At 35.3% G+C, this 22,162-nt stretch overlaps 3 protein-coding genes across 8 annotated transcripts; all 3 read right to left on the minus strand.

Moving 5' to 3' along the window:
- Positions 1-4,724: 4,724 nt before the first annotated feature.
- LOC105136442 (uncharacterized) lies at positions 4,725-8,360 on the minus strand. Its single transcript, XM_011041791.1, has 3 exons — positions 7,750-8,360; positions 7,278-7,421; positions 4,725-6,310 (listed from the first exon to the last, which is right to left on the minus strand). The coding sequence occupies exons 1-3, from the start codon at positions 7,885-7,887 to the stop codon at positions 4,973-4,975; spliced, it is 1,620 nt and encodes a 539-aa protein (XP_011040093.1). The 5' UTR covers positions 7,888-8,360; the 3' UTR covers positions 4,725-4,972.
- Positions 8,361-11,930: 3,570 nt separating this feature from the next.
- Positions 11,931-14,680, minus strand: APO1 (APO RNA-binding protein (DUF794)). 6 transcript variants are annotated; one of them, XM_011041797.1, is made up of 6 exons: positions 14,514-14,680; positions 14,396-14,450; positions 14,096-14,179; positions 13,730-13,809; positions 13,090-13,463; positions 11,931-12,984 (listed from the first exon to the last, which is right to left on the minus strand). In XM_011041797.1, exons 3-6 carry the CDS (start codon positions 14,148-14,150, stop codon positions 12,150-12,152), a joined length of 1,344 nt encoding a protein of 447 aa, XP_011040099.1. In that variant the 5' UTR covers positions 14,151-14,179; positions 14,396-14,450; positions 14,514-14,680; the 3' UTR covers positions 11,931-12,149. The 6 variants fall into 6 exon arrangements, with proteins under 6 accessions (XP_011040099.1, XP_011040098.1, XP_011040100.1 ...); XM_011041796.1 differs by having other exon boundaries at positions 14,096-14,309; XM_011041798.1 differs by having other exon boundaries at positions 13,090-13,457; positions 14,396-14,680.
- Positions 14,681-17,455: 2,775 nt separating this feature from the next.
- On the minus strand, positions 17,456-18,357 carry LOC105136444 (cell wall / vacuolar inhibitor of fructosidase 2-like). The gene has a single exon (XM_011041799.1). The coding sequence runs from the start codon at positions 18,180-18,182 to the stop codon at positions 17,622-17,624; it is 561 nt and encodes a 186-aa protein (XP_011040101.1). The 5' UTR covers positions 18,183-18,357; the 3' UTR covers positions 17,456-17,621.
- Positions 18,358-22,162: the final 3,805 nt, after the last annotated feature.

A 22,162-nucleotide genomic window follows, 5' to 3' on the forward strand; every position in this document is an offset into this window, starting at 1 on the left:
GAATTATAACCAAATTGTAAAAGAGAGGAAAGAATTAGTCAAAGTATAATTAAAAGAAAATAAAACTATTGCACAAGATAAGAAAGAAAAAGGGGGGGATTTCAATTTTTTCTCCGTCAAAATTGAGGGGAAAACATTAAAAATTTTAAGACAATACAAACTTTAAATTATTAAAGAGAGAACACTCATTAATGAATGAATTAACAAGGAAACAAGTGAAGAAATTGGGAGGAAAAGAGGAGAAGAGGGTTGGCTATATGCAAGGAAAGAGAAGCTAAAAATTTTTGACCAAATTTAAATTGAAATTCAAATTTTCCTCAGGATAAAGACCCTAAACCTAATTGTGAAAACCAATTGAAATTTGATTAGAAATTATGCACCAATTTCATATTTTATAAATTAGGATTCTCGAGTGAAGATTTAAAAAATTATAAAACTTATTGGGATGAGTTAATTAAACTACTATAAATTTTTTTAAACATGAAAATCATGCAAAATTACTAAAGAAAAACTAATGACCAAGAGACATGAGTGGCCGGCCATGTAAAGGTTGAATAAGAGGAAAAGAAATTATAATTTTATACTTGATAAACCTTGTGATATGTGTTATGATATAAACAATAAGTAAATAAGACAGATCATCGCATAAAAAGAAAAAGGGGGACCCTTAGTCCCTTTATAGCAAGTTCAATCAAGAATAGATTAAAGGGAAAGAAGAATAGTTTTAGCATGTTATATGTTAATGATGCATGAATTAGTTGCGATAGGAAGCTTACTAATAGAAAACGCATGAAAACTTGATAATAGAAAACTATGAATCAAATGCATGTGTCATATGAGGTGGAAACAAAATTATTAACCATGGGCATAGCTTATGGTTCGACTTAAGAGGAGTCACGAAGTATAGGGAAAATATAAGAATGGATGTCTTAAGAGAAAATGAGGAAATGGGGATAAGGATTCAGGTCTCACAATAATAAAATTCGAGGAAGGGTTCTTCATAGAAGTTATTGCTAGGAATGTTAGCTTTCCAATAAATCCTACCTTGCTTAATCTGAAGCTCTATAACTTTAGATATAGGTAAATATTCGAGGAAAGGTTGAGTTGTCACCTCTGTTGGCATATTTGACCAATCGATAAAATGGAAAAACTTAGTTCCGTTAAGGGAAGAATCAAACTTCTTTCGCTCAGAAAATGTGTGGTGTCGTGTTATAGGGTTCAAAGGAAATAAGTCATATTCAAAACCAAATTGGTGATGATAGTTATAATTTAATAAAGAACAATGATCTAAAGGGATATAATGAGAAACGTAAATATAAATGAAACAATTGTTAAGAAGAAGTTAGCATTGTCGTTATTATTATTATTGTTGTTGTTGTTGTTATTATGAAAAATATAATGAAGTAAGAAATTATATGGTATACCTGTGGATTTAGGAGGGGCATAATAACAAAGGAGCGCGAGCCAAGTTTCTGCAGCAGGTAGATGTTCTACAGCCATATCTTTCTTAAATGTACATAATTATGAAAGCTTGTTTAAATTTTAGATTTTATATCTAAATGTTTCCAAAAGAGAAGCATCTAATGAAATGAATGAAAAATAAAAACATATTTAATTACCTATTCTGATGGGGAATAATTAATGATGCCAATGGTTTCCATTGATATCAAATTTTTCCTGGATTCGATTAGTCAGTTCTAAGAATAGGAGGCTAATGATGTAGTAAGGTTTACTAACATTGGTATGATTATCCCAAAACATGAAGAATATTGAACTTGATTAACTATTCCAGGTTAGGAATAGTTAATGATATCGATGAGATATATTAATATTGGCCTTTTCATGCAACTTGATTAGATATTCCTAGTATGAAGGCTAATGATATCAAAGGTCCTTGACATTGACAATTCCACTGATATTTCAAAGTATTGTTGGGGCTTGATTAACTATTTTAGATTAGAAATAATTAATGATACCAAGAGCTTGTATTAATATCGGCATTCATGATAAATTTAATTAGTCGGTCTCAATGAGGAAGACTAATGATACTAATAAAATTCATTAGTATCGGCATTACCATCCCAAGGTTTTAGGAATAAAAAGAAGAAAAATATATGATTAGCTATCCGGTGAAACATGGTTAGTGATATCTATAAATTAATATCGACACTTTCTTGGAGGAACAGTCCTTTTGTATAAATACATGATATTAGTTGGAGATCGAGAATGAAATGGAAAATGTTAGTTAATTCATGAGAAATAAATCTTAAGAGGGACAAAGCATGGTATTCAGGGAAATATAAACCAATATTAGTCTTGAACTTGATTACCTTTATTAATAGTGTTTTATATAATATTTATATTTCATTGTTACATTTGTTCTAAGTCCGTCACACTCATGATAGAAGTGATTTTCAGATCTTTCCACCTTTAGTTATCTAGCTTTAGGTGAATACTTATATAATTTGTATCTTAAAAAAAATATTATAACTTGAATTGAATTGATATCTTTTAAATTGAATGTATGAATTTAAATTTTATTTTCATGTATTTATAATTTATATATATGTGTTTACTTATTTGGTGTCATTCAATACTTCATTTCTATTATTTTAATGATTGAGAAATTACGATTTCATTGATGTTGATTGTTGGAATTAAGACCTAGGATGACTAGGCCGTGATTGAATAATAATTAAAAGAAGTGTAACAGGTTATTATCGATAACTTGGAACCTCTCAGTATAGAGGAGATTTTGTTGAAATTTTGGTAAAATTTTCAAAAGATCATGAATTTATTTCTAAAAATATTTACCATGTTTTTCTATAAACTATGATTGGTGTGTTGTTTTGGTAACTAAAATGTTACATTAACTTTGGATTTTTTATGTTCTTTTATTAAATTGATATTTTTAACTTCACCCTTTAATATTAGGTTATTGGACCTTGAGTTTTGTGATTTTTTTCACTTTTGTTTTCTCTGTAGAATTATCCTAGTCTCATATCTTGGGTCACAAGTTAGTCAAATTAATCCGGTTTGACTCAGATTTTTTCATGTTTTTTTTTTAAATTGATTTTTTTCTAATTTTATTTTTCATTATTTAGTTTGCTTAAGAGTTTTTCTCTATTATATTATTCAATTTCTTTGTGAGCACTTATCATGGTCTTATGACTAAGTGTGAATTTGTCATATTGTCTTGAGTCATGTTTTTTTATCCTTTTTTAAATTTGATTTTCTCTTCCAATTTGTCCTTCAATGTTTACTTTGCTTGTAATTAAGTTTTAAATTTATTTTATTTTTATTTTTATGAGGTTTTCACGTTCGCATTCAAATCTCTTTTTGTTATTAAATAAGATTGTTGAGATCTTTAAAGAATATATAGAGTATTTTTTTTATAATATTGACAAGCATTCATTTTTTTATCAGTCATTGTCTTTTTCATTATAGTTTGATTTTTTTATAATTATATTATTAAATTAACTTATTTTATTTAATTTATTTGAATGAATGACCCAAACTCTTTTTAAAACACTATAATCACTCAATTTTTTTTATGTTAGAAAAAAATAGACTCAGCCTACGATGCAGCACAAACCACCCTTGTGGTGAGCTCCATGTCATTTCATTAAAAAATAATTATGGATAACTGCAAATTGCCATTTAGTATTGTTTTTATTTTTATTTTATAATAAAAATATATTTTCAAATGAATTTGTTATATTTTAAAAAAATTTATAAACACATCCTTCACATTAGTACAATATTTTTTTTTGAGATGTCAATCCTAAAATTTGATAAAATAAATAAAAAATACTATAGGAATAATAGTAATAAAATCATAATTTTTAAACCCGGCTCAGTCCATGACCCAGGTTTTGGGTTTTGACTAGGTCGTCCAGGTCATTTTTTTTTTATATAAACCCTAAACGACATCTTTTTAGTAACCTGCTGCACCGGGTTTTAAAATTATATGCAAAATGAACTTTTTTAAATGAAAAAATATCCCAAATAAAAAAATATTTAGGGTCAAAGAAATCCCCCTTTCTCATTCGGTTTAAAGATCATGGATGATTTTCTCACTAAAAATCAATCCTTTTCATTCCCTTTCTATTTCTAAATTTGATTTATTTTTTTTCTTGCTTCCCTATTAGTCTTCTAGTTTTATCTACCATTTATTAGGTATTTATGTTCTTTGAATGAGAAATTGATCATACGGTGATTCGAAATAAAATAATAACAATTATGCACATGATACTTCTTACTTCAAAATGTTTTTTTGGGCAGATTGCTCTCTCTCTCTCTCTCTCTTTTTCACTTATTAAGTTATAATTTCAAATCGGTGTGTTTCCGGAAATAAATTATTTCAATTTTGACTCAATGAAATCCCTATATACTTCATGACCAAAAAAACAGAGTTAAGGAAAGAGGGTAATTATAAGCCTGACAGCTGTAATTGGAAGGAAGTAAGTAAATGATTTAATTAATCTCCACATCATGACTTTAATCGATACGATGGCAAATGCATGGTTTCTTAACGCTGAAGCGAAGACTCTCCTCTCCTCCTCCATCTGCTAAACGTGTTTTGAGTAGTAAAATCCCATCGTCATATTTTGCTCTCTCTGCCTCTTGCTTGCATCACTCTCTATTTTCCTTCTCGAGGGGAGGGGAGGGGAGAGCAGATGTTTATACATGAAATCTTTCTATTCATCTCTGAGCAGCTAAGGTAGTGAAAAATTGCATTGGAGAAATGAATGAATCAAAGCACCAGGTATGATTTTTTTTTTTTTTTTTTTACAGATCGACTCCGATTTTAAATTTTCTAAAGCACTCTCGTTTGAACAATTTTCTTTTTCTTTTTCCCGCAGTCTAAGCACGGCTACTTGGTCAAACTATCAGGCGGCTCACAGAAAATCTCTGAAATCCCCCGTTCATATGGTTGACATGTTACTGTAAACTTCTGGTGTTGCTTGGCTCAAATCCTATAGCCATGCAAATGCTTAGCCCACCTTCTAGCCATGTATGGATCATGGTAATCCCAACTCTCAACACTACTACTCCTTCCACCAAGTATACTGCTGGAGTCCCTCCCTACTACAGCTTCCCTGTCATCTTCATTTGCTTCCCTTTTATCCCCTAGAGCCACCGCAGTCTCTCCTGTTCTGTTGAACTCCTCAACTCCGCCATCAATGTAGCTATATCCTACACAAACATATCCCGACTCGCCCACTTCCAAGACAATTCTCCTTTCTTCGCCGCCCCGTAGCTCTCCAAGCCTTATGATCCTGGCTTCATCCCCTATCCTCAATTGGACATCTCTAATCACACCTCCAAGCAGTCTGGCCAAGAACTCTTCAAATTCATGCATGACGAACCCATTTGAAGTGCCAAAGCCAAATCCCACGTGAAACCGATGGATGGGAATAGGAACTTGCAAATTGATAGCATTGTACGATCTCGTTGGACTATCAGAGAGATGTAAGATAGTAGACTGTGGATTCTTGTGTGCACGATCCTCGAGAATTTTTATCCCTTTCTTGAGACCTTCAATCGGGTCTGCTTGCCCCATGTAGAAAAGGCGGTCAATGACCTGTAAGGCTGTTCGCTTACCATAGGATGCCATGCGTCTAAGGGGGAAGACACGGGCTGCAGCTGAAGAGTAAGTCACAATAGCCAAACGATCAGTGGGTCGGAGAGAGAAAACCACTAATGCCATCGATTGCTTGAGAAGCCTCAGATGTGGTCCATTGGGGCTTGCAACCAGAACCATATCCGTTGGTCGTTGATTTGCCAACCTTACTGAGAGATAGGCAGCAGTTGTTCTCCTATTTGATGAGGAGGTGCATGCATAAGAAGCTGGTGGGTGTGAAAGCAATGATGAGCTTGTTAAGTTGTAGTGATGCTGGTAATGTTGTGTGCGAGGATGATGAAAGATTGTCAATGGGATTGGCACTAGAGAGAAGTCTAGACGGGGATGATTGGGCGTCTGATCAGGTTCTATGGGGTCATCGTCATCATAACGGGCAGAGCGTAGGAAAGAACGTCTATGGACGCGGAAGTTTGCAATGGAATCATCTAGGATTTGGAAAATGGGATCGGCGTGGTTGCAGGAAAGGGAACAGGGCATATTTAGGTTGCGAGGGAGCTGCGTCCAATGAGCACGGCAGATGGGGCAGGTAACACTACCATGGCGGACATTGGATGAGATGCAGGCAAAGTGGAACGCATGAGAGCACTGCGCTGTGAATATGGCCTGCCCCGGGCTGTTGCCTGTGCTATAACTTAGGGGATCAAGACATATTGCGCACAAGTTCTGCCACATCACATGAATAACTTTAACAGGTTAGCTAAAACAAATCCATGAGCATGCCCTGGCAGGAGTTTGAAGTGAGAGACACATTATGAAAAATGGCATTTGATCTTGATCTCGAAGACATAAAAACATATTCCTCAAAAGAAAAAAATAAAATTTCCCAGAAAAAAAACCACCAAAGAATTAGACATCTCAAATTCAGTCTGCTGTTAGTGTAATCTCAAGAGTAGATTAAGAACAAGTTATCAAGGATATTGTTCGATTCACAAGCTACAATTGTACTAATCCTTTCTTTTTTATAGACCTATATATGATGATGATTCTTATACCCTGAAAGGTAAAATTGGACTTGGAGAGCAACCTGCTGGCCCACCCTTATTTTTGTTGCCTCGAGAGAAGGATGATTAGTTGTAGTTATTAGAGAGTGAAATGAAAATTAATATAATTGATATGATGGGGAGTTATTTGGATCATCTACAAACATAAAAAGGTTAAGCATGAAAGGGGAGGGTGCAATAATTGAAAGAAGAAAAAAATGGTAAGAAATCATGTGGTGGAGATAATGCACATTGCCTGTAGGTAGATGAGACGGGACCTCAACTAACAGTGGGTGGAATAGGGCTTCATTTGTAATGAGAAGTTGGGATGCGCATAGCAAATATTCAGAATCACAAGCTTTTTTGTAGAATAAATTTCCCTCGAAAATCATACCAAGTGTATTATTACTAGTGAACAGTGTCAAAAAAAAGGAAGGAAAAAAGGACGGCCTCGAGAACAGAATTGTCTGCCTCTGTGGGCAAGTGTGAAATGAAGCAGAGCACAAATAAACAGATGAGATTGCCCACGAGAGCAGTCAAACTTTGGATTCCAAGAGTAGATGTAAGCAACAGCCATAGCAAGGTAGATTAAGACATCAAGTTAAGTACTCTCAAAAGCAAAGAGAAGACAAAAAACATGGTTTGCCTACCTTAGAAGCCACGTTGTTGTTTTTTGTATTGCCAATGATGGTGTTGGATTCTTCTTCTTCTTCATCATCATCTTCCCCTTCCCCTTCCCCTAAGAAGCTATTCTTTGTCCTTGTGGGAAACATTGCTAGATTAGAATCCGAGATCTGTAAATTTCACTCGCAGGTATTAGCTGGCTTCTTAATTAATTACAATCCCCTTCCATTAATTAAATTTATCTTGTTATATATATATGCAAATAAACTGCACAAGGATGGCTTTTTGAGGAGTAATTAAAAGGGACCCTTGTCGTCATAAATCACTGTATATAATATATCGATCTTAATAATAAGATTTCATCCCAAAATCCTAAAGAAAATTAAGGCAAAAACAAGGAGTCTTTTAAGTTTGGGAGGGGTATTGATGATTTATGGATTATCTAGGAAGAGAATCTTCTCTTCCCAGGAGAAAATTAGGGAATGAGGAGTTACTTACATTGATGGAGGTGGTATGAATGGAAACAGAGGGATCCGCTGGAGCAGCTGGCTCTCTGGAGGAGAAGGAGGCGCATGCAGCCACCACCATTTTCTTAGCGGCCCTCTTCAGCTTGGATGACGCTGCTCCCACTCCCATGTTTCTTTCTCTCCTTCTTTCAAATGCCCTATGCGATGCCACACTGAGAGTTGACAAGGATCAGAAGAGGAATGAACTACGAATATATGGATATGAAGGCAGGCAACTAGTCTTAATGTAATCTTAGTGGCATACAAAGGCTGAAAAGGGGGAGACAAGCCCTGCCAAATTCTGCAGTTTCTTCAGCAGCTTGCGTTGCTTTCTTTCACACGCTCTCTCATATTTGTTTTCAGCTCTCTCTCACCCTTCCTTCCTTCCAGGCAAGCCAAGTACTCCCACATTTTTATACTAACCCCACCACTTTGCTTTAAAGTATCTACTGACCCTTTTTCTTTTATTTGTTTTCCCTCCTTCCCTCCCCTACCGTTCTTTACCTTGACCGCTCTCTCAAGAACAAAAAAAGAAAGGACGAGACATTCTTTACCTTTTCCTTTACATCCTCATTTATCATATTGTTTTTCCTCCTTGTCAATGGAAAAAAAAAAAAAAAAACCAGCGCCGGTGACATGTTCTTTCCTTCTTTTATTAGCTCATGAGAGTATAAATCAGATGGTGGACTGGCTAGCAGCAAGTGCTGCTGCTGCTGCTGCTGCTCGACCTCCCCTGAAAGAGAGATGACCTAATCTTTTATCATTGTGAAAGGGATGACTCATGTTTATCAATTCAAAACCCCGTCTGCTAGATAGAAAAAAAAGAAAGAAAATCCATCTCTGATTACGAAAATACATATGGATCCACTGTGGTGTGAATGCACTGGTGATAATATTTTATAGATTTTTTTATTTTTATTTTTATTTTTATATATAAAATGTCCCTTGTATTTCTTAAGTAATTATCATTACATGGATGATCTTAAAAACATTGAAATGCGGGAGAGGATTTATGTCAAGGTTTTAAAATCTTTGGGAGGTCCATGTAACTTCACATGCTTGTGGGAGATTATGGTAATTTAATTAATTTATTAATTTATTTTTTAAATAAAAACTAAGGGCTTAAATTCGTCTCTTAAACGTCTTAAAGATGCACTTGACATGTTTAAGAAATAAATTATTTTAAGTGATAATTTTAAAATTTGAAGCAAGAAAATCAGGAGATAGAAGAACTGGTAAAGGCAGCAAGTAGTGGAGTGGAGGGCCAGTTCGATCGATGCAATATAACATAATAAATGTAATGAATATTTTGGTGCTTGAATGGATAAATTTACCAGTGGTTTGCCTCTATTTTTTTATTTTATTTTCTTTTTATGTTTGAAAAGTGTTTTAAATTTGTTTATTTTATTTTATTTTATTGTTTTTTTATATTTTCAAATAAATATACTGATTTCAAAAAAGGACTCTGAGAAAGAACCAAAACGTCTCCCCAAGAACAGCAAAGGGAAGACTGCTACCGAGTGAGTGTACAGGCAAAGTGAAAAAACAAGAAGGTGGGCCCTACTAGCCCCTGCAACCCATCCATCTCCTACATGCCACCAACCACTACAGTACGTGGAGATTGGACCCCCCACCACCCGCCACCCACTCCTACCTGACATGCAAATTAAGGTCTCTCCACCCTTTCCTCTGGTCTCCCTCATCTTGTTGCTGCTTTTGTTCATGCAGTGTGGCTTCTATGCTTGCTTTTAGCAATCTCCCCAAGACCCCATTCATTGATTCTTCATGCATTATTAATGTCGTAAATGATCACTCCACAATTGTAGCCAAGAAAATAAAAACAAAAGGCAAAGAGGTGCAAAAGACCGTTGGAGCTTTTTGAATTTCAAGTTTCCTCTAAATCAAAAACCTGTCTCTCTATGATGACTAACTAGGGACCAAGCCACCAAAGGGCTTTTGCCTTTGCCTTTGCCATCTTTTCTTCTTCTTCTTCTTTCCCCACCTTAAAAAGCTTCTAGCTTGGAGCCAAAAATCCCTTCCTTCCACCAACTGCATTCCATTTGGCACTCAAAAACACACACGGGTCTTGTCCACCCTCTTCCTACGAACTGGACTGCATGCCCTAAACTTGCATGCATAGAATTCTTTATAACATCAATGCACATAATTACCATACTTCATAAATTACAAGTGTGGAGACTCTGTGTTCGTTTTGCAGGCTTCGCCTAACAGAACACAATTAGAAAGGCAAATGTTCTAAGCCTGATCTTGGGTTCCTGTTGCCTCGGTAATCTCAAGGTGACAGGTCTAAATACAAAAGGCAAGGGTCCCAAAACTTTGGCCTTTTGTTATTATGACAAATGATAGTATAGCATATCATAAGTTAGATCAACTTTATTTGAAACCACACGAACCAACCATTTGGATTTGGTACTTCAAATTCAAACATGTCCTGGCCACAGGCGACGCAGCATCCCTCCCGCTTTTCGTGTCAAATGCTCAGCCTTAAACCCTTTAGGTTAAGGATCCATCCGCGATCCTGTCAAGTATCTGTATTGAGTGACTCGTCTCTCTTCATTTGAGTCAAACATTCAGGGGGTGTTCATCACAAATTAAGGAAAGGTTTTGATGTTGACTGGATCTAGCTGCATTAATAAAATCATTAGAGGTTCAATGCATTGAAACAATTGATTGATGCTTAGCTTGACCACTAATTAAGAAATCTACCTTAATTAAAACTGGATATTCTCTTGCAGAGATCATGTCCGTTGATCAGGACAGATTTATAGATTCTTTTCCCAGGGTACTTCCATCTACTTAAATGGGTGGTTCAACTAGACTCAAATCACTAGTCTCCAAATGACAAGCATACAAATGATGTCAGCTGATAACTCCATCTGTCAATGGCTAATTATGTTGTTATAATTGAAGAAAAACTAAATGATTGTCTGCTCCATGTTGTGCCAAGCTTTTGAGCAAATTACTTACAATATTATAGATCAAAACAGTTTCCCACAAGCTGGAAAGGATACATGCACTAAAGTTAACCACCGACTGTATTGAGAAGTAGGGGAGGGGGGGATCTCCCTTTAGTGACTGATATGTAATTGGGGGAGGCTTTCAAATGATCTGACCATGAAAAGAAGTAAAAGATGAAAGGTTCATGGTGTCTTCACCAGCCTTGCTAACCTAGCCTACAAAGCACAAAAATGGTTTGATTTTGGTCATGCATTTGACCTAGTCAAATGGGTGGTCAAATTCAGACTTTGAACTATGAGCTAGTTGCACGGCAATGTCTTTTGTTATTTCCCATTTGTTTGAATCAAAGATTCTATTCAGCGGTTAAGTATATTTAATGGTTGCTCTGTGGCATCTTCTAATAATCTGGGCCTACCTCCCTCCCTTTGTTTCTCAAACATGTTCCTCAAAAACTGTAATGGGATGTCCTAATAATCATAAAGCCTTGTGACCACTGACCACAACTTACCATCACTATTGAAAACCTTAAAGGTTAAAACTGTATGCAGAACCCAGTTGGCTCGATTCTTGATTTCAATGTTCAAAAAGATTTGTGCCTCCTTGTGATCTTAGGGAAAAAAAGATTATCATGCTTCTTCTTCTTCTTCTCTTCGAACGCATTTGAGAAAGGAGATGAATTAAAATTGTGTCCTGTTCTTTACACCGAATTGGATTTAAAATCATGACATTGTCGTCTCATCTATTCCAATATTTTGAAGATGATTGAGCCATGCATCACCACCTTCCACCTTCCACCTCCATCTTTTTATTTAAAAAAAAGAAAAAAGAAAAAGAAAAAGAAAAACACTAGAAGAAGAATAAAGAAGGGAAAACCTTGAATTAGAACACTAATAATCCATCAGACTACAAACCCTCTTGATTATTGAGTCTCCAAAATACTAAAAGTTCCCCGTGAAAGAACCAATAATCTTGGCTTGACCTTTAAGACCATGATTTGTCTTTTACGAGTTTCGAGGCCTTCGACAAGGCTAAGTATTATTGCATCTTCATTATACTCTCTCCTAGAAAGCATGAAAATTTAATTTGGAGAAATACTCATTATAGCAATATGAACTAGAAAGAGATATTTTTCTTTAATTTTCATGCATTCCTTTTCTTATTCTTTTCCTTCTATTAGGAAAAAAATAGCTAGAGTTTCGTGAGACCAAAAGTAAATGGCATCTCTATATTCAGACATTTAAATTCATGCATACAAATTAATACGAAACCGATGCTTCCCTAGACAAACGATCCATGAAGTATTCTAATTGCATTTTATTTTGCAAGTCATGTCAAGAAAATTGATCTAACAAATATACAAGCTTGTAGTATTGTTCTGCATAAAAATGGACACTTTAAACATCAGAGCTCCTATCATGCAACTAATTTCGCCTCGTCGCTTTCAGGAACTATAATATCAAGCCTCATCATGGGCTTGTATCGGTCTGGGACTTGTGCACCTGCTTGCATGCACACTTCCACCACAGCTGGAGCCTTGCCATAAAACCTCTTCAGTGCACTCCTCAATGGAGGCCCTCTTGGATCTCTAACATGCCACACACAATTCGGAGGGAAAACTTCGTCAACAATTGCATCTTGCCAACCATGCTTTCCATCCCTCCATTGATGCTTGAATGCGCCACAAAATTTAGCATTGTGACCCCAAGGTCCCACGTGAACCTCAGAACAATACCCACATGCCTTCACCGTGTATTTCTTCATTAACTTCATCACACCTGATCTGACAAAATCATATGCATCCATAGTCTCCTGTGCAATCCTAGGTATATCTTCTGATAGAGGAGGTGGAAATCGTTCATTGGCCCTGTAAGTATCAAAATCCACAGGAGTAGATGGATTTCCTAGACGCCAAGGCTTAGGCTCCTCAAGGAATCCACCTCTATCGATCACTTTCTTTCCCATCATTCTGATTGGTTTCATTCTTCTGCGTGAAGGATACTCTGGTATGTCCACGCCAGCTTGGATGCAGAGTTCTACAACGGCTGGAATCCTGTCGTACTCAAACCGAGTTTCATGCTTGATTCGCCTACCAAAAGGGTCATAGAGATGGTAAGACTCAATAGGTACAAGTATGTCATCGATTGAACCCCTGACCCATGAATGGAGGCTGTGACGGTCCCTGCTGGTTGGACCTAGACAGTCCTTAATTTGGTGACCTTCCAGGGCCACGTGAACTTCTGAGCATTCACTGCAAAGGAGTTATGACATGTTAATAGTGTTCGTGATCCTAAATTTACTTCTCTTGAATTAACCATTTGAAAATCACATCACAAGAACTGCAAATACAATCTACCTGCAACCATAGACAGGAATAGTGTGCAAGAGCTGTGCAACACCTTTAATCAAAACTTTCCAGGCATCCAGTACCTCATATGCAAGAGGAATCAGGTCTGGGACAAGTAGGCCATTTTTTGGCGGTTCAAGGGGCTTTTCAATGCCCATTTGTGCAAGTTTTTTATCCTCCCTGGCAGCCTTCTGGATCTTCTTGAATGGAATGGGAAAGGGTTTCTTTTTTTTCTTAGGCAGTACAGGTGGAAAATCCACATTTTGAGGAATTGGTTTTTCTTTCCTGATGGAGGGATTTTGTCTGGGTCTCTGGCTGGCACAGAAGATAGTCTCAGAAATTGTCAGCTCCCTTTTCTTAAGCCTTACAAGGCCAAACTGCAACTACAAAGAAACAGAAGGGTCAAGGGAAACTTGTTCACATAGAATGCTGCTAGCAACAAAACTAAGACTGAAATTCATAAAAAGAGTACTAACATCAACAAAAAAATTTCTTAGGACTGGCACCCAAAAATCCTAGAGTTACCATAGTTGAAAGGGGGTGTAACAAGTGCTTATAAGGAGCGGAATTCAGTGGTGAATTTTGTGGATTCACAAGAAAAGATAAAAGACATGGAAAAAAAAAATAGCAATTGATTAGATTATAAAACCTTCAACCTAAGATTATCTGAACTTGAAGCTGAAATTTGAGGTGTTTTACGCGCCACGGCACACACACACGGGCAAATACCTGTGAAGTGTAAAGCCAAATAAATGGTTGTTAACATAGGAGATACAGAATGTTCTTTAGCACTTCTCATGATTATATTTAAGTGGAAATCATAGTAGCTGATAAACTTGCATATGGGATTCTAATAAATAAATCTGGTCACATTTTACAATCATGTTTGCAGCAATTAGAGGCATTAATTGTCCTCAACCCTCAATATATATAATTAAAAAAATAAAACTTTACTAGAAGCTGAAGATATATAAAAGAAAATATAGTAAAAGAGAACGAGGGATGAGAGTCTGACCCTTGTAAGATGGATTCCATGAAGAAGGAGATACGGCTGGCATGTGGTGGAGCATATTTATTAGTTATCTTTGCCTCCTTGCAGCTGAAAAAAAGAGTCTAATCTAGTAAGTGGCTTAGCTTATCAGACATGTGAATTAATAGTGAAGCTGCAGCTGAGAGAGTCATTTCCTCAGGCACATGGTGGGCAATTTGAAGAAACTACCCATCAACGTCTTCTAGAAACAAAATCAGATACTAGTTCAATTTAACAACCAAGTTTCAAATTAATCACAAAAGGGAAGGGAAGGGGAGAGAATACCAGTTGTTGTCTTGAAATTTATGAAAGCCCTCTTCAACTACTAGTAGGCCGGAAGCTGCCAAGGTAAAGAAGGTGGTATTATGTACTACATGTACTAAGCAGGCAACTTGATAGTTACCTTTACTTCAGCCTTTGTCAATTCAATTCCAAGGTAAAGCGAGCTCAGCTCAGTCTGTCTCCCCACAAATCTCTCTCTCGCCCCCCTTTTCTGCAGGGAGATGAAGGTTTGCAGAGGACTTGAAGAAAGCCCAGATAAAGTAGGAAATCAATAGAGAAAATGGTTCTAAGCCCGGCAAGGATCCAAACACTATAAAGCCTCAAATAAAAACAAAAGGCTCGCCCATTCTGGGGTTTTTTTTTTTAATAATAATTATAAATTAGTCTTTCTAGTTTTCGAAAATAAATTAAATAGTCTTTGTGATTTTAAGAGTAGCTAATTAATCCTTTAAACAATGTTGACTTTTATGAATTTAATATTTATTTATTCATCAATTTTTTCATGTTGTATGTTTCTTTTTTCCCCTTTTATATTTCTTAAGAAAGATGAAATAAAAAAAGTATGAAATGAGCGAGAAGGATCGAGTTGTAAATAAAATAAAAAACATAGGGACTAATTAACTATTTTTGAAACTATTAGAGCTGTTTAATTCATTTCCAAAAACTATAGAACTATACTGTAATTTACTTTGATAAACAGATATGTTATGTAGGAGTAATGCACTGCTTCTATTTCCCTTCTTCTCCAACTAGTATGATTGAAGAATGAGAGAGCAGTCCTTGTTTAACCAGCAAAATATTTCCTTCATCGATTGGATTTAGCAGCAGAGATGGGAACAATATGCTGTTACAATCATGTGGGCTTGTTTACGTTAAGCAGGAGAGAACTTGTCTCATCCTTCCATTAAATAGAAACTGCTGGTAAAACTTGGAAGATCGGTAAAGAAATGGCAACTACTCTTGGTGTGGATTGGCAGCATCGCATTCATTCTGCAATTATCTACAACCACTCTTTTGCATCCTTAGATGTACAAGACAGGAGACATGACGCTTGTGCATATATCTGTGCGTTGTGTGCTTGTGCTGCCCATCTTGCCACTTGTTACTCATTTGCACCATTTCTACTGTGAGATACACCGGGGAAGGAATACACCTCCTGTTAGTAAGCAAAGCACCCTTAAAGCTTAGATGCTGGATTGTCTTCTTCCCCGAATCCGTCCATGGGTCTCTTTAACATCACTCTTGGCCGCAGCTGAATGTTCAAGTTGAATAGCTCTGCTGGGCCCCTTGGAGCGTACCCTGGCTGTTCTTGATTGATTATGTGCAACATTCAGCTTGTCTCAGAACAAAGTCCATTGCATTAGATACCAAAAATTAATGTAGCTGTCTAGTAGTTATACCACTTTGAGAAGCCCCAGAAGCATGCAAGCAACCGAATACGAGAAGAATTGCCGTATTAAACTTGTCTAAACATCATCAAAAAGGCTCATTCGATTAAAAAAATAGCACAACAGTTAGGGCAGTGACAGAAGGTGTGAAATGCATTCCGGATTCAATTTCTAGCATATTGCCCTTCAGTGCCTAATGATGCCCCTTTTAAGCGTCTTAGTTGATGAGAGTCTTCCTTCATTAATTATCAAGGCGTTCTTGTTACAGTTTTATGATGCACCACAGCCTTGTTGGATCACTCGAATGCTTCTTCTCATACTCAAAGGGGCTTCAAAGAGACCTCATCATGGAGCTGGTAAGAGTTTTCTGAAGGTCAGCCCCCCTCCTCTCATCTATGACAACAGACGAGTCGATTTCTTTCATTTTAGGCCCAACTCCTGCAGCAATGTCTCCAGCGGAACATCCTTTTGTTTTGCTCTTCTCTACCTCCAAGTCATTTGAAATATTGAACATGCACCAAGTAAATCAGAAATGTAAAGACCTGCTTTTAAAACTGGCTGCCTTTTTAACTGGTGAATTTGATGGTATTCTCCGCTCTCCATAGAGTTCTGCTCTGCAACCTCTTGATTAGTGTCCTATACTATTAGTAAAAGAAATATCCCAGCAAGGAGCACATGGTTATAAAATAAACAAAATAAATCACAAATATTGATCATGATGTCCAAAAATAACTGACATAGCAAAGTCCTCACAATCAATACTCAGTTCAGATCATGTGATGCAGCTTGCAAACTCCAACGACTCTACTTTGGAAGGGAAGCAGGCAGCATGTAAGAGAGTAAAACAGGATGTGCCAGCACTTCCATCTCCTCACAGGACTTTTAGGATGGAAAAATGTCTACCCTTTATCTTATCAAGAAGTTCATGAAAAGTTAATGTTGATTCAGGCACCAAATCAAGAAGCAGAAGTCACCATTAGCATATTTAAGTAAATGCTCAATACATCACGAGGTTTGCAATCAGACTTAAACTGAACGCTACAGCATTCTTCTCCATGAAAATCTTCCCACTTGCCGACGAAAACTCGTTGCGATCAAAGTGACGGGTGGAGCGTTTAATTAGGGCGGCGCTAATGATGGCTTCTGCTTCTTTATTTGGCTTCTTACTCAGCATTCACTTTACATGATATGCCTGGGAAGACAAAGAGTTGGCAGAGCCTTCTCAAATTCCTGGAAGGGGGTGAAAGAGCAGGCACACTGTCAAGCAGAGTTAACTGACGCGTTGAGTTCTTCCCTGAATAAGTGGCAAGGGGGTTTTCCCCTTTGCAGCACTAGCTCATACATACAAGTTGAATGGCTATCTTGAGGCTTTCATCAGCATTGCCGTTGGCAAGCCCTCACAGTGATTGACCATTAGCAGTATTCTATATCAGATGTAATCCTACATTAAACGAATTCATCCAAAGTTTAGCAAATGAAAAGATGGTGTTTTTTTCTTCGTGCAAATTGATCCGCGAAGAGCTGTTGAATCACATGAATTGTTTTTTGTTGGGCCCACATTTGAACATGTATGGCCTGTAGAGAATGGATTCAAAACACAAGTTGCAATTTGCAAGCCTTGTGACCCTCACCTAACTCCATCTTGTCGTATCTCTTCCTTGTCTGATAACATATCTCGTCCTTCTGCTCTTGTAACGCTAAGAAACAAAATTGAAAAAGCATCGTCCCTTGTATTTATATATCTCCACAAATTATCAGCTTGATTGCTATTACTTTAATGGTAAGTCTTCTTCAACTCCTAATTAATTAAGACAAGATAATTAAATGTGACAGAATACGAATCACATTACAGTAAATAATTTAGCAACAACACCACAAATTTCACAAAGATGCACCAAGTCTTGGTTCCCTCTGGCTAGTGATGTTGGTGAAGGAATTCCCTTGAAAGCAGCCTTGCAATCATTAGCACCGCTAGAGGCTTTGGCTGCCAGCCTAGCCAATTCGAAGAAGGTCTCGGAGTCCAGGTCATTGTGGGCCATTGTCAGAGCTGAAACAGCCCTTTGGTAACCGCGGCCACACATTTGGAGACGCTGCTGCTGATCGTGGTGGCTAGAGCCATTGACCTTGATTGACCTGAGCTGATCAGATATGTAATGTTGGGTGGAGGTAGCGTTGTTGTAAGCTACCCCAACTGAAATGTAAGCCAGCGTGTACTCATCAGCTTCTGGGGTTCGCGAGTCGGAGTAGAGAGAGCGCACGCAGAATGGATAACTTGAAGTTTGTTTGCAAACCTTGTCCACCAGGGCAGTCGCTGCATCAGAGGCATGGAATATGGAGAGAAGAAGAAGTAGCAACAAGGAGATAGAGTGAAGAAGACGAGGGGGGGAGGGGCGAGACACCATTTCTTTTTCTCGTGACAATGGGATTGTGGATGAAATGAGATTACGAGCTTTCTTTCTATCAGTTATGTGTAAGTATATATATTACCATGGTGCTAATAAAAGGAGATGAAGAGGATTTTAATCCTTTTTTTTATTTGTCGAGGAATGAAACGAAACGATACGATACTATCCTGTTCAAGAAATCATGACTACCTGGAAGATTATAGACGCAAACCAAGACCGACCAAGTGTACTGATGAAGACAAAAGGCTCACCTGATTTATATTACATTAATTATCATTTAAAAATTGACTGACACAAATCAAAGCTAACACAACACGAACTCCCCCACGCATCTCCCGTGTTGATTGATTGCCATTTACTCGACTATTTGTCCGTTTATTTCGCCGCCGGTTCTTTCCACTGAAGAGTACTTTTTAGGGAGAAGTAGCTGATGAAAATAAAAATATCTATTATTTTCACTCGCAACATCATCGTAGAACTATTTCAACCACCGTCACTGTCATCTTCTCCATGGCCGAGAAAGTATTTTAGATATAAAATACGCAAGTTAAACATTAAGAAATATCATAATTGAGCAGAGCAAAACATACCACCTTAAATGTATCTTCTCCATGGTTAAGAAAGTACCAGTATATTAGACTGCTAGACTGCGCTCCACAGCATATTAATAACAATTCTTTTATTAGATATTAAAAAATATATATATAAAGAATTTTTTAATTACTTTATATCTGGCAGCCGAGCTTAAAGCTTCTGAGCCTTGCTGGGTAGTAAGACTTAAAATTATTGAGTTCTGCTATAGTCGGATTCAAAAAGTTTGTGTCTGGATGCCATCAGGATTCATTGTTGTTGGTCCTGTTGGACCGCCGAATCCAAAATACTGAAGACATGATTTAATATATAATTTATTTATGTATTTAATAATATCTATAATTCACAAGTTAAAATTTAAAGAATTTTTTTTAAAAAAAATATTGAATCCTCTAATAGCAAGACTCTATCCATTTAGGTCTTGCTATTAGGTGTGGCTGTGGCGCCATACCTTGAGGGTGTTTGGGTGGGAGATGTGGTTGGTTTTTTTCTAAAAGCTACCGCACCTCTTACTAAAAGCATATATTTTTTCTTTTTAGAAAGTGTGGTGTGTGTTTTAAGAGAATGGTACCTTAACAAAAAGTTATCACACCTCACATCCAAACACTCTTATATAGAATTAATATTTTTAAATTTGAATGTAGAGCCCGCAACCAACATTGATGGGTCCTATTGGAGGAAGGTCCAACTCTAATGGATTCTTTTAGGTGGGGGATCTAAATTTCCTCTTTACCATAAAATACAGTCTAATGCCTCCATTCCCCCTAACTCTCCTCGGTTAAATGTTTAGATAAGTGTTTTTAGTGAATGATAAGTAAAGGTTGGTACTCAACTCATCTTGGTTGGGTTGCTTAGAAAGGTCCCTCCTCTCATTGACCAAGCCCTTCTCATTCATCTGTTTTATGCTTTTCGCCTAACAAAAAAGGGAAGATTAGTCTCTAACCCATCTCTAAAACGTAAAAGCATTATGTCCATCTGCAAAACAAAACAAAAAAAAATCAAAGAGTATTGAATTTGGCTACAATACAAGATTTAATAGTAATTTATAATATTAATAATAATATGTAACATGTTTGGCCTAAGTTCATATATTTTTTAATCTATTCAAAAAAATATATGGTTTTTCTTTCATAGTAATAATATTTTTTAAAATTTTAATAATAATAATAATAATAATAATAATTTTTAAATTTATCATTCAAATCAAATCTATGGTTGTTTTTCAATGTTAAATTTATTTTTCAAATTTGTTAATTATTATATTAACAATATTAATTATAATAAAAATATTTTTAATATTAATAATAATACTAAACTTACCAAAGAGTAAGTGGGTTTTACTATAACACCAAGTCTAAAAACTTTATATCCTTTTAAAAAATCAAATTCAAAAGCCTTGAGTCTGGTTGCAATTCAAACCCATTAGAGCTAGGTTAATACGTAGGACCTAAGAGTTTTAGATACTGCAAGTGGACCTATAACATTGGGTCTAGACACCTAACTAGAGCTACAAGACCTAAATGATTTGGGTCTTCACCCCTACTACTCCCACGCAACTTGGGTTAGGCGTCATTTTTCAACTCCAAGTTTTTTGGATTAGAAAAGGCATGTCAGACACGAGTTAATAATAATAATAATAAACTAATATTAATTTTACCTTTCAAATCAATTTATATTTTTGTTGATACTAATAAAATTTATTTTGAATTTAATAATATTAATGAATTTAATAAAATTTATGATATTAATAATAATATTAATCTTATTTAGCCTAAGTTTTTATAGGAATAATATTTCTTAAAAAAATTAATAATATTTATAATATTAATTTTTAATCTGAAAAAAAAAGTAAGGTTTGTCTTCAATAGTAATAATAGTTTTTTTCAATATTAATAATATTTTATAAAATTTAATAATTATTATATTAATAATTTTAACTATAATAAATAATAATAATAATAATAATAATAATCTCTTTTAAAATTAATGATTTGATATAAATAAATGGTTAAAACTCCTCTGTAGGTCAAATATTTTTATTTTTTTATAAAAAATTATTTATGTAGACTTTTTTTTAATGCATTTTGATATTTCAAAAAATATAAAAAATCAAAAAATAAATTTTCATAACAACAATAGTTATCAAACCCGACCTAGGGGTTGACCTAGTTAAAGGGTTGGGTCTTATTTTCACGGGTTGACTCGAGCAAAGCCGGAAAAATTGAAAAAAAAATTGAGGTTTTAATATTTTATATGAAAAATTAAGAAATAATATATGTGGATATAAGCTATACATATTGTAAATAATTAAGTTTAAAAGATTACCTCAAAAGCTTTTTTATTCTAAATTGAAAATGTACTATTTTATTCTTCTAAGTTAAAGTATTTAAACTAAAAATATTTTTTATCCCGCATTGAAAAAATATAATTTTTTTATTATAAACATAGAGCATATATATTAAAGGGTTTCAAATCTTACATTGAAAAAATAAAATATTTTTCTAAAATTTATATAGTGAATTTTGAAATGAGTTAGTAATCATTTAAAAAATATATAAAAAGAGGAGTTTCCAAGTAGGAGAAAAAATAATTTTAAAAAGGGGCCCCACCAGGTTTTTATCTGATCCCTTGAGTTTTAGGTTGACCCGATGAGTCGACCAGATTCCATCAATCCAATTAAAGATTTAAATTTCAAATAAAACAAACCTGTCAATATTATTTTGTTCTGGTGACAATAGAGCCTACCAATACTGAGGCATGTTGGGCACCCACACCCACTATCCTTAGATCTGGTGGTGGACCACCAGACCTAATAAACTTGGGACTTGGTATAATCTGGACCCAATATCAATGGGTCATGCTTGACAAAAGGACCCAGCATCATTGGATCATGTTTGATAGAACGACCTAGTAATGTTGACCCAAAATAATATTATATTATAGTATTCATGAATTGTATTTTAATGGATTTTACTATTAAAAAATTCTCTTATATAATACTAAAAATATAAAGTATATTGTATAAATAAAAAATTTATTCAAAGTTCTATCAACTTTAATATGAAAATATTAGAATTATATTTTTTTCTAATTTTTTTTATTTTGAAAAATTATTCAAGAGGAAAAAAAATAAAAATCTTAATTTGAAATAAAGAAAAATAATAATTTTTATTTTACTTTTGAAAAGAAAAAACAAACATTTTATAATAAGGAAATCCAACCCAATCTCAAATGGAAAAAAATTCTCTTCTATTTATTTTCTATTTACCATATAAAAAATAATAATTAAAGTATAGACCCTACTTGGGGGTAGAATCCAAATCCATTGAATCCTGGTAGCAGTTGGACCCAACACTATTGGATCCTGCTGCAATGATCCAACAACC

This window comes from Populus euphratica, unplaced genomic scaffold (assembly GCF_000495115.2).
Source record: "Populus euphratica unplaced genomic scaffold, PopEup_1.0 scaffold142.1, whole genome shotgun sequence".
Lineage (NCBI taxonomy): Eukaryota > Viridiplantae > Streptophyta > Magnoliopsida > Malpighiales > Salicaceae > Populus > Populus euphratica.

What these genes read in the sequence shown, in the direction of transcription:
- LOC105136442 (XM_011041791.1), bottom strand. Translation starts at nt 7,887, where the DNA reads ATGGGAGTGGGAGCAGCGTCATCCAAGCTGAAGAGGGCCGCTAAGAAA. An exon ending in TTCATACCACCTCCATCAAT is followed by an intron (nt 7,422 to 7,749) that starts GTAAGTAACTCC and finishes TGAAATTTACAG; the next exon opens with ATCTCGGATTCTAATCTAGC. An exon ending in ACAACAACGTGGCTTCTAAG is followed by an intron (nt 6,311 to 7,277) that starts GTAGGCAAACCA and finishes GTGATGTGGCAG; the next exon opens with AACTTGTGCGCAATATGTCT.
- APO1 (XM_011041797.1), bottom strand. Translation starts at nt 14,150, where the DNA reads ATGCTCCACCACATGCCAGCCGTATCTCCTTCTTCATGGAATCCATCT. An exon ending in ATGGAATCCATCTTACAAGG is followed by an intron (nt 13,810 to 14,095) that starts GTCAGACTCTCA and finishes TACACTTCACAG; the next exon opens with GTATTTGCCCGTGTGTGTGT. An exon ending in ATTCCTGTCTATGGTTGCAG is followed by an intron (nt 12,985 to 13,089) that starts GTAGATTGTATT and finishes ACTCCTTTGCAG; the next exon opens with TGAATGCTCAGAAGTTCACG.
- LOC105136444 (XM_011041799.1), bottom strand. Translation starts at nt 18,182, where the DNA reads ATGGTGTCTCGCCCCTCCCCCCCTCGTCTTCTTCACTCTATCTCCTTG.